Source organism: Mirounga leonina, unplaced genomic scaffold, assembly GCF_011800145.1.
Source record: "Mirounga leonina isolate KUSES-001 unplaced genomic scaffold, KU_Mleo_1.0 Mir_418, whole genome shotgun sequence".
Classification (NCBI taxonomy): Eukaryota; Metazoa; Chordata; class Mammalia; order Carnivora; family Phocidae; genus Mirounga; species Mirounga leonina.
This window is the reverse complement of record NW_023270739.1, coordinates 14717678-14729644: the sequence shown is the minus strand read 5'-3', so window position 1 is coordinate 14729644 and position 11967 is coordinate 14717678. Positions and strand designations below refer to the sequence as shown.

General features: G+C 43.0%; 1 protein-coding gene and 1 non-coding gene across 2 annotated transcripts in view; one reads left to right on the top strand and one right to left on the bottom strand.

The window, feature by feature from the left end:
- Positions 1–1402: 1402 nt before the first annotated feature.
- LOC117998806 (putative tetratricopeptide repeat protein 41) overlaps positions 1403–11967 on the bottom strand; it is a 73448-nt gene continuing 62883 nt past the window's right edge. The window contains exons 14-15 of the mRNA XM_034987709.1: positions 2225–2354; positions 1403–2133 (exon numbers count right to left, since the gene is read on the bottom strand). Coding sequence (XP_034843600.1) covers positions 1455–2133; positions 2225–2354 — 809 coding nt within the window. The 3' untranslated portion in view covers positions 1403–1454. The remainder of the gene's footprint in view (positions 2134–2224; positions 2355–11967) is intronic.
- On the top strand, positions 2457–2564 carry LOC117998951. The gene has a single exon (XR_004676156.1). It is a non-coding gene; the product is annotated as a U6 spliceosomal RNA (small nuclear RNA).

The window sequence follows — 11967 nt, the reverse complement described above, 5'->3', positions numbered from 1 at the left end:
TCTGCCGGGCAGGGGGCGGGGCTCTGCCGGGCAGGGGGCGGGGCTCTGCCTGGCTGAGCGCGGGCGCGGCGGCGGGTCTGGGAAGTCCCTGGATGCCCGGGTTGGATCTTTCCAGTGCCGCCCCTGAGGGGCAACTGGGCCGAGGTCCCACGTGTGGGCTGATGTGTTTGAAGGTCATCTTCTTCCCCCGCCCCCAGCTACCGCAGAGCTTAAAAAGGCCAGTGCCCCTCCAGGGATTCCTGGCTCGAGGGGGAGGCCCTCAGGACACCGCCTCCCTGCTCCCGCTCCCGCTCCTGCTCACAGGGTTGGTGCGCCTGTCTTCTCTCAGGTCTGCGAGGCTTCACCTGTTCTGTGCATTGTGGTCCACCAAGAACAAACAGTAACCACCACCAGGCGACATTTCTGTGTGGCGGAAGCAGACTTGGCTGCTGCAGGCAAGACTGATGCGGCCCACCCAGAACCCGGCTGAGAATCCCTGAACTCAGAGGACTTCCCAAGCCGTTGGTTACTGTGGTTACTGATGAGCAGGGTGTTCGGTGGAGTACAGGGACTAACTCTCGAGGCTGGCACACTGCCTGGGGGACCCCAGCGCCGTGTGTGAAATCGGGCACGATTTGAGACAACCCAAGCATTCACGTATGCTTACGTTGTTGGCTGGAGGGCTCGGAGGGTGCTTCCTGGAACGAGGTGGCCTCTGAGTTAGACCGTTACAGAGCACAACTACGGTTCATTAAAGGCTTGCTGTGTGCAGTATCTCATGCAGTCCTCTCAGCAATCCTGAAAAGCAGGCGCTGGGGTTTCTGCCATTTTATAACTAATGAAAGAAAGGCTAAGAGAAGTGAAATAATTTTCCTGAAGTCAGACAGCTGAGCCCATTCTTCCATTTGGCTTGCTGACATAGTATGTAAGATTTAGTTGGGTGATAAGGTAGCCAATAAGTAATCCTTAACAGTCAATGGGTAACAAATCACTGGTGAGAGGCAATTGAAATGCTTAAAATAGATACCAAATCCATGGACTCTGGGACATTAAACTTTTACTTTATGGTTTTGGTTTATTCCAATTTATCTTTTCTTATTCATGTTTCATTAAAAAAAGTTTTGGTGATAGCAATTATAAATTTTGTTTACATGGAAAATCAATTCATAAATCCAAAATAAACTATAGCAACGTAACTGTAACACAATTAGAACTTTAATAACACTGCTTCAGCATATTTTTAGATATGGAACCCTGTGAGAGCAACGTTCTTCTACCTACCATACAAATGTGAATCACTTCAAAATTGTTCTTTTTAGCTACAATCTGTTACATTTTAAAGAGCTAAAAAATTGAAACCCTAGACTTTGATTATCATCACCTCTAAAAGTTATAAGAGAAAATATCTCATCAAAGAGTTCTAAATAAAGACAGCTAGAAAGAAATTACAGACAAGAAAAAGCCCATGGTAATTTTTATACTTTATTAGTATCATTTGAGGTCTTCAACAATTTGGTTTCAAACGGAGGTCTTCTCTCAAAAAAACTCTTCTGGGAAATTGAACTGTAATCTGGGCTATGAAAAAACCACTTTTCTGATATGAGCTCAGATATGGATTCCCAGGGATTATTTGTACTAAGAGACCCTATTACCAAGGGATGCCGGTAAATGGTGGTGATTTGGCCTTTTTCACTCTTGCCTTTAGCTGACAAAATCCTGTGCCGTGAAAGCTTTACTACACCATCCATTTTACCCAAAGATAAGATCTTAGAGGAATAATCTTGCTTTTTCAACGAAGCTTCTTTCTCTGGGCCATTCCATAGCTCAACATTATTTTGTGTCTTCCGTGGGGTCTTCTCCTCAATAGAAACGGAAATAATGGGTCTCAAGACCTTTTTCCCTTTTCCAGAAGCATATTTTGATTTATCTGAAATTGTATGAGATTCCAAGTCCATGCTTTTAGCTCTCTGTAGCTTATCTGCATTCATGCATATTGCAGAGCTCACTGTATTAGAACTCTGAGCACTGTGGTAGTTTAATTTAAGCAAGTGCTCCCATAACGAGGTGCCATTCCTAGAACCCTCAGAATACTGCCGGCTGATGCCTTGAGGCCAACATCTCCTACTCCTGATCCACTCAATTTCCCTCAGAAGCCTGCAAAGGATCAAAAATCGTCAAGAGGTCACATATCTAAGGTGAATAGCCAGAAGAATGTTTCTTTTTGAGACACAGAACAGAAACTCACTGCAGGATTCCATGGATTGATGAATGAGAAGATCCCAGGTAGGTTGCCCTTAAATCAAGTGATCTGTACAAATAGTCCACTGCTTCAGTCATGACGTGATGACCAGAGTCACTTATCAATAACTGACCTGCTGGATATTTGAAAATAAAAATATTATAATTTTTAAAAATTACTCCTAGTTTCACATATTTAAAAGAGAAGGGTGGAAAAAAATTATAAAAGATGGCATTGGGTGCTCACTTTGGCAGCATATATATTAAAATTGGAATGACACAGAGAAGATTTAGCATGGCCCCTAAACAAGGATGACATGCAAATTCAGGAAGCATTCCATATTAAAAAAAAAAAAAAAAAAAAGATGGCATTGGAACATCATCTATTGTAGTATTCCTGCCAAAAAAAAATTTAACCTAAGTCTAATTATAAGGAAACAATCAAATACAAATTGAAGGACACTGAGGTGGGGAGGGTAGAGCAGAACCTGACCTAGACTCTTCAAAAATGTCAATGCCATGAAAGATAAAACAAGCTTACTTAAAGGTTCTAGGCTAAAAAGAAGACAACCAAATACAATGGAAGATCTTACACAGGATTCTGGATTAAAAAACAAACAACTATAAAGAACATTTACTAGAACACTCGGGGACATTGGAATATAAATTGCACTTAGATAAAATAGCCTTATGCGATGGTTAAATTTTCTAGGTTTGATCGTTGTATTGCGGTCATGTAAGGGGAATGTCCTTGTACTCGGAAAACACAAGCTGAAGTATTTACAGATATAAGTGTCATATCAGCAACTAACGTTCAAATAGTTCAGGAAAAAATATATGGATGGATGTGTGTGTGTGTGTGTGTGTGTGTTTATGAAAGAATGCAAGCATGGTCAAAATGTTAACAACTGGTGAATATAGGTGAAGTGTCTATGGGTGTTTATTATACAATGCCAGGTGCCACAGTCAGTAATTTGATATAATTCTCTAAAATGTGTTAAAAGTAAAAATATATACACATATATTTTACAATCTAATTTACTAGTGGTACTCATTTATTCATTTTACCCACTTATAAGGCTGCTTTAAGGAGTTGAATTTATACCCCTGGTTATAAACATAATGGAATGTCACTGCATATAGGGTCAATCTGGATATGTGGCAAAGAGACTGCCAAGAATATTGGGGTGAAAACCACTGGCAGATGGCCCAGCCAGCATCCCTGTATTAATAATAAGAAGAACAACCATAAATTACGTGAGTGTCATCTGTCAGGCCTGTGTAATCCTGTAAGGTATAAACTATCATCACTTGTCTTTTTTTTTTTTTCTCCTCATTTAGGTTTTTAATAGGACACACATCCACCTGGTTCAAAATGAAAATGTATAAAGATATGAAGTAAAAAGTGTCTCTCCCATCTCGGTCCCCATCTGTGCAGCTTTCTCCTAAAACATGTGTCCTTCCAGAGAATTTATGGTGCATATCCATTGTCTTTTCAAGAGGAGAAAACTGAAAGAAGTTAAGTAACTTGCTCCACTTCACGGTAGAACAATCCAGGGTCTGCCTCATCCCCAAGCCCGTGTCCTCGACTGCTATACTAAGCTGCCCCTTCCCTCATACTGGAATGTTTTTCCTTCTGAGGACCAGCTGTGGCTTCTGCTTGCAGAAATGTTCTCTCTCTGTATCTCTGCTTCATGAGTCATAACCCAGGTCTCAAAATCTGATAGGGACTTGTAGCTATTGGCTCTGCTTAGCAATCTGTGGCTATTTTGCTTCTTTTTGAATTATTTTCATAACTCCCTATGATATTCCCAGTTAGCCCAATCTAGCACAGCAGAATGCACTTGTGAATTACCCTGCTCAGGACGGCCACATTGCATTGGCCTTAACTGGCCTTTCAAGATAAGATAAAGTGAAGAAGAAAGCCAGAATGTCTCATGTGGCAGCTGAGCAAGAACTCATTCTCAGAGATCCTCCAGAAGCCAATAACCAAACCCCACGGAATGTTCATTCTGCCTCAGGCCCTTCAAGAGGCTCTGACTTGTCACACAGACCGCTGTCCTCAGCACACACCATTTCAGGCCTCTGATCCTCAGACTCCCTGTTGGCCACACATCTTGGCTCCCCAGGCCCCTTTACCCTCGGGATCCATTCTGGACCTGTATCTATAGCTTTGACCTCAGACACAATCCAATTCTTTCTTTCTGGCAACAAGCATCGTAGCTGCCAAGAAAGGACATCCTTGCCTCAGGCCCAACCCCAGGCCACCCCATCCTCCCTTGGGATCAGTACCAGCTGGGCAGCACTACCCAGCCTGGTCAGTCCTCCCAAACCAGCGAAGAAGACAGACCAGGATGGGTTCATTTAAATTGGAGAGAAACCACTGAACCTCTTCTCACTCCAAGTCTTCATTCTGGAGGGGAAGGGAATCTAACATTAATTGGTTATTCTGCATACCTCACCTCATCATATCCTCAGAATAACCCTACACGCAGACATTATTTTCCCCTTTTGGCCAGTAAGACAATTGAGACTCAGAGAGGTTATGTCCAGAAAACAGGAGAACTGGGATTCAAAGCCAGTTTGCTGGGATCCAAGCACCATAACTTCTAGAAGTGGGTAAAGAGAACACTGTTCTCCCTGTTGCATTGGTTCCCTATTAGATTTTTCCATAAAAATATACATAGGAAGGAACCATCAGTTACCTTTTCCATTTTGTACTTGTGGACAGAATGTGAATCGGAGGTGGGAATAGGTGGGACAGTCCCACCCACTACCTTGAAAATCTGTTCTCAGATTTTAAGTGGTACGTTCTCCTAGTCCTCCCCCATGCACACAGTTTTTTACTGCTTAATATTTTTTAAAAAGTGTTGTCTTTACTATTTCCTCTGGAAAAAGAAAGCAAGATATTTTATCTGAAGACAATCCGCAGTCCTTTTAACTATTCTTCTAAAGTACAACCTTTTCTAGTCTTTATTCTACTGAAATTTAAGCCTGTTCCTCATGCTTCCTCTAATATGTGCTGTCACCTAATAGGTGGTATTTTGCAATGCCAGGCCTGTGTTTACTTTCTCATTTGCAATGCAGATAGTTGTCACCAGGTAGCAGGGAAGATCTCAGGTGTTGGTGGAGGTCCTCAGGAAGTCTCTCTGAATGGCTCTGTGGACCCTGCCCAACAGTGAACTTCCCACCCCCCTGACCCCCTCACCCCCCGCCCTGTTGGGAGTGAATGGGCTGAGAAGTGAAGACAATCACTGTTTCTATTCTCCACCCAGAAGACGTGCTGCAAATGTGTAATGAGGAAGGAGGATTATGCAATATCTAGAAGTTCTTTGTTGAAAGTCTTGTTTTGTTCAGTAAGTATGCTATGTCTAAAGTTTCTTTGTCAGAAGTCCTTCAGTTTGAGAAATTAAGCTTGTTTGCTCATTCTTTCAATAAATGTGTGTCTACGAACATATTAGGGAGTGAGAAAGCTATCATTGTCTCAAAGTAAAAAGTTGCAATCAGATGTCTCCATGGGCCTTCAATTTCTGCCCAAAAGGAAATAATAAAAGAGGGTGGGTGTGCATTTGGGGGTGGAGGGGTCCTACGCTCCACCCCTCTACACTGAGACCACTGACTAGTCTGCTCACAGGGACCCGGCTGCAGATGGCAAGCAGCAACCTCTGTTGTCCACCTCAGTACTGCAAGAGTTCACTCCAGTTCAAGGGCCTGTGCAGACCCCACCTTTGGGTAGAGGGAACAAATTCATTGTTCTCTTCTTCACAGGTTTTTGTCCCTACCACTCCACCAAAACTGAAGGTTCCCTGTGACCTCTGTGTTGCAATGGCCTCTCAACCTGGTGGTCAGTTGTCAGGCCTCTCCTGTCTCAGCTTCCATGACTTTACTGATTCTCAGCCTACCTCTAGAGCCCTTCCTCATCTTTGGTACAACTCTTCACCCCGCCCACCCTTTAAATACTGGCATTCTTCCAAGTTCTATCTCCTGCCATCTTCTCTTATATTCTTCTTAGCTCTTTCAACCATTCTATCAGGTTGAGCCACAAGGCATATGCTAGGGACTCCAAAATATGTTTCTCCAGCTTGGTCTTCTAGCTCCTAAGTGCAAGACTCATATTCTCCACTGCCTACTGAATGTCTCCATGTGGGTAAGAGATTCAAACTCAACATGACCTAAATGAACTCATCATGGCTCCCACCCTAACGCTCAACCTGTGCTTCCTATCTTGGAATGGCAACAACCTGGTCTACCAAGATGCAATAACCTATGGTATAGCCATAAACTGGGGGATACCTTTGTTCCTCCCCTCACCTCTCACATCCAATAAAACACAGAGCCCAGGTGGATTTACTTCCTAAATCGCAAATACAACCCTTTCTCTCCATTTCTACTGTCCTTGTCTAACACAAGAGACTGTCCAGTTCCCTCTCACCAATCCCATCCTCTATTCAGCCATGAGAACATTATATCTAAAATACAAATCTACTCATGACTCTTCGTGCTGGAAATCCCACCGCAGCTCCCCTGACAAATCCTTTAATATGATAGACTGGATTTTCCATGCCCTGAACTTTGCTTTGTTTATGTGGATCCATCTTGACTGAAATGCTCTTCCTCACTTTCTTTGCCAGACAAACACCTGTCACGACTCACAGCCAAGTCACATTCCCTGGAAAGTCTTACTTGTTGCTTCTTTTATGTGCTTCCCCATATCCTCTATCAACATCTGTCACAGCACATATCACATTGATGTCAGTTATTTTTATGTGCTTATCTTCTCAACAAGGCTACAAACTCCTAGAGCCCACAAACAATACAAAGAGCATGGGATTGACAGTCAGAGACTGGGTTCCAAGTTCTCAGTCTACTACTTACTAGCTGCCAGGGTTCGGAATGTCATTAGGTCTTTTTGAGCCTCAATGATGTTATTATCTAATTAATAGGATTCTCTGACCAATTGTACCAGGGAAACTATATAACATATCTGCTATTTTCTCAGCTTTAAAATTAGCTGAGTAATCTCTAGAGTCCTTTCCAGGTTAAAAAGTGTTGTAAGCGGGGCCCCCGGGTGGCTCAGTCAGCTAGGTGTCTGACTCTTGATTTCAGCTCAGGTCATGATCTCAGGGTCATGAGATCAAGCCCCATGTCAGACTCCACACTAAGTATGGAGTCAGCTTGAGGTTCTCTCCCTCCCGCTCCCTCTGCCCTTCCCCACCCACCCTGGCTTGCATGCTCTCTCTCCAAAAAAAGAGGGTTCTAAGCTTATGAGGGCTATTTGACATTCTCCTGCAACCAAAAGTATTTACAAATTTATAACCCATTAAAAATGATGAAACCTGGGGCACGTGGGTGGCTCAGTCAGTTAAACATCTGCTTTCTACTCAGGTCATAATCTCAGGGTCCTGGGATCAAGCCCCGGGTCAGGTTCTGTGCTTAGCAGGGAGTCTGCTTCTCCTTCTCCCTCTGACCCTCCCCCTGCTCATTCTCTCTCTCTCTCTCTCTCTCCCCCTCCCTCTCTCTCTCAAATAAATAAAATCTTTAAAAATAAATAAATAAAAATGATGAAATCTACACAACAAGTAGAAAGAAAGCCCTTTAACAGACATGCCTTAGACTGCTAGATTAACCAGGGCCCTCTATTTCCTCTGCAAAACATACTAGCTGACACCCAGGACACACTCAGTGCCTATAGCTAGTAGACTCATCTCTGCTGTGCTGACAGACTTCCGTTCCTCACTGTTTGGTTCTAGCATGACCAAGAGTCAACTGGGTTGTTAGACTCATTTTGGTAACTAAATTAAGTTTAGTATAAACTGACGAGATATTTAGTGTGAAACGAAGGAGAGTTGTTTTCTATGAAAAACAGGCTGAATGCTTTGGAATTCTTTCAAATTCTGGGGCAAGGCAACAGTAAAAAGTTGAGGGAAGAAAGAGGTAGCAATCTGGAAGGATCTGGCATAGACTGCACCACTATTGTCTAAGGTCTCACCCTACAGAAGCCAAAACTGGAAATTGTGGGTGATGCATTTTGAGAAAGATGACATCTAATTCCAATCAGAGGACCCAATTATAAGGGGGGGGAAGGTCTTGAATCTAAATTTAAAAGTTTGGGGAAATAATTACATTTATATGTTTAAGTTAAAATAAAAGCAGTCTGTCTATATCACTTGCCTGACCTTTTGAATTAAGGGACCTACCACTGTAGAGAAGAGGACCATGGCTGAGCTGAGCATTTAAAAATCATATGAGGAGAGAGAACTGACTCACCCTACTGAAAGTCACCCATCAGAGCTTTGGTTTAATTTCTTCCTTCTAAATTTGACTGAGATGGTTGGCATTTCTTTTTTAAAAGAATCCCAGGGAGGGGTGCCTGGGTGGCTCAGTCGTTAAGCGTCTGCCTTCGGCTCAGGTCATGATCCCAGGGTCCTGGGATCGAGCCCCGCATCGGGCTCCCTGCTCCGCGGGAAGCCTGCTTCTCCCTCTCCCACTCCCCCTGCTTGTGTTCCCTCTCTCGCTGTGTCTCTCTCTCTCAAATAAATAAATAAAATCTTTAAAAAAAAAAAAAAGGGTGCCTGGGTGGCTCAGTTGGTTAAGCGACTGCCTTCGGCTCAGGTCATGATCCTGGAGTCCCTGGATCGAGTCCCACATCGGGCTCCCTGCTCGGCAGGGAGTCTGCTTCTCCCTCTGACCCTCTCATGCTCTATCTCATTCTCTGTCTCAAATAAATAAATAAAATCTTAAAAAAAAAAAAAAATCCCAGGGAGAAGCAAGTAACATAAAGTTCATTGACCATACTTCTTCCAAAATAAATAATTCAGTACAGAACACTCAGCTTGATATAATGGAATATGAAAATCCATGTTCCCACTGAAATCATTTCTCAAAAGGCAGATTTAAAGCACTTAGAGAAGGAAAGCAGGAGGATGGCTCTGTGTCAGAGGTAGCTTGGAACGCTTATCCCTTACTATAGGGATAAAAGGAAGGGCATTATATAATAATTAAGGGGCCTATCCATCAAGAAGATCTAACAATTGTAAATATTTATTCCCCCAACTTGGGAGCACCCAAATATATAAATCAATTAATAACAAACATAAAGAAACTCAGTGATGATAATACAATAATAGTAGGGGACTTTAACACCCCACTTACAGCAACGGACAGATCATTTAAACAGAAAATCAACAAGGAAACAGCGGTTTTGAATGACACACTGGACCAGATGAACTTAACGGATATATTTAGAATATTTCATCTTAAAGCAGCATAATACACATTCTTCTCGAGTGAAAATGGAACACTGTCCAGAACAGATGATATACTGGGTCACAAATCAGCCCTCAACAAGTACAAAAAGATCAAGATCATTCCATGCATATTTTCAGACCACAGCACTTTGAAACTGGAAGTCAGCCACAAGAAAAAAATTAGAAAGACCTCAAATACATGGAGGTTAAAAAACATCCTACTAAAGAATGAATGGATTAACCAGGAAATTAAAGAAGAATTTAAAAAATATATGGAAGCAGCTGAAAATGAAAACACGATAGCCCAAAACCTTTGGGGTGCAACAAAAGCAGTCCTAAGAGGGAAGTATATACTGCATACAGGCCTACCTCAAGAAGCCAAGAAAAGTCTCAAATACACAACCTAATCTTACACCTAAAGGAACTAGAAAAGGATCAGCAAATAAAGCCTAAAGCCAGGAGACAAAGGAAAATTATAATAAAGATTAGAGCAGGAATAAATGATATAGAAACAAAAAAACCAGCAGAACAGATAAACGAAACTAAGAGCTGGTTCCTTGAAAGAATAAAATTGATAAACCCCTAGCCAGACTTATCAAAAAGAAAGAGAAAGGACCCAAATAGATAAAATTACAAATGATAGAGGAGAGATCACAACCAATACCACAATTATAAGAGAATACCATGGAATGTTATATGCCAACAAACTGGGCAACCAGGTCTCACTTTGGGCTTCCATGTTCATCTCTGCATTGTCCAGTTTTAGCAAGAATCCTGCAAAGTCAGTTTAGCCATCCTCAATGTCTGATTACCCTGGACATCAGGTTCCTCATTCCCCATCACACCCCAGGTGTGCCTTCAGCCAGAACCCTGTTAGGTTCATTGAGCCAGAATTTCTTACCCCTGATGTTTCCTCTCAGTAATTTTCTATCCACTGACCCCCTCCCTGCTCCTTGGCTATACATTCCCATTTGCCCATGCTGTATTCAGAGTTGAGCCCACTTCTGTACTGAGGTCTATTTTCCCCTATCGCAACAGTCCTAAATAAAATCTGTTTTTACTGCTTTAAGGTGCAGTAAATACTTGTTATGTGAATGAATGATAACACAAGTAATTAACATTTAAAATACCCTTGGGGCACCTGGGTGGCTCAGTTGGGTAAGCATCCCACTCTTGGTTTCAGCTCAGGTCATAATCTCAGGGTTGTGAGATTGAGCCCAGTGTCTGGCTCCCTGCTCAGCAGGAAGTCTGCTTGAAGGTTCTCTCTCTCCCTCTGTCCCTCCCCCTGTCCCCCCAAATAAATAAATAAATCGTTTAAAATAAAATAAAATAAAATACCCTTAATAATCAGTGCTTACTTCCCTAAAAGTAAAAGGCCATGCAGCCTCCAGAGAAACTTCGGCCCTTCCCTCAATTACACAGAAGAATCTAAACTGGGATCTTGGGGCGCCTGGGTGGCTCAGTCTGTTAAGCATCTGTCTTCGGCTCAGGTCATGATCCCAGGGTCCTGGGATCGAGCCCCACATTAGGCTCCCTGCTCAGTGGAGAGCCTGCTTCTCCCTCTCCCTCCGCTGCTTCCCCTGCTTGTGCTCTCTCTCTCTCTCTCTCACTCACTCACCCTCTCTCTCAAATAAATAAACTGGGGTCTTACCCAGTTTAAGGGTTGTTAGCAGAGACAAGTTTAATCTGAGTGACCCATGGGTACAGCAGGGCAAACACCCAATAACCAAACATCTGCTCTTTATTGTCCCCGTGAATTGTGTTCCTTTCCGCTGAAGTCCCAGTTCTCCTCAGTTCAGGATGACATATATACCTCATTTTGCTTGTCTTTGGAATTTCTATGTCTGTGTGGATTCCCCAAATGTGCACTATTAAATCTGATTTTCTTCTGTTATTCTGTCTCATGTCGACTTGATTCTCAGTCCAGCTATGAGGACCTTTGAGGGGACCGGAATTCTTGCTCCCCAACAAGGGACAGAAAATTTGCTTCACTCTGAACTGGGAGACAGATTTCAGACAGTCTTAAGAAGCTCTAACTAATTGTAAATAATTTCCAAAACAATCTCCCAAAGAGAATAAGCCCACGAGAGGATCACGGGCCCCCCAGCCTTCTTCAGACTTAAATCTCCACTTGCCCACATGCAGGACTGCCTTCAGACCGGCACACCGCCGCCTCCTCCCAACACTGCCTGCTCTCCTGCTTCTTCACCTCGTGTCCCACCCTTTCTCACAGCCCCTCATGACAGCCTCCAATTTATCCCCTCCACATCCTTCTTTATTCCTATCTTTGTTCATGCAGGTGTTCTGCCTAGAAGTGCCCCCTTCTCTACCAGTTCACACTCTCCACTTCCTTAAGGGTTCCTCCCAAGAGGTTTTCCCTGAAAAACCTCCTGCTACTGATCACTGTCTTCCTTTACATTTAAGTGTGGACTATTAATTCTGCAAAGGGCCTCAAAGAACTCAACACCCTTATTTTAAAAAGTCAGAGACGGACCCGGACCAG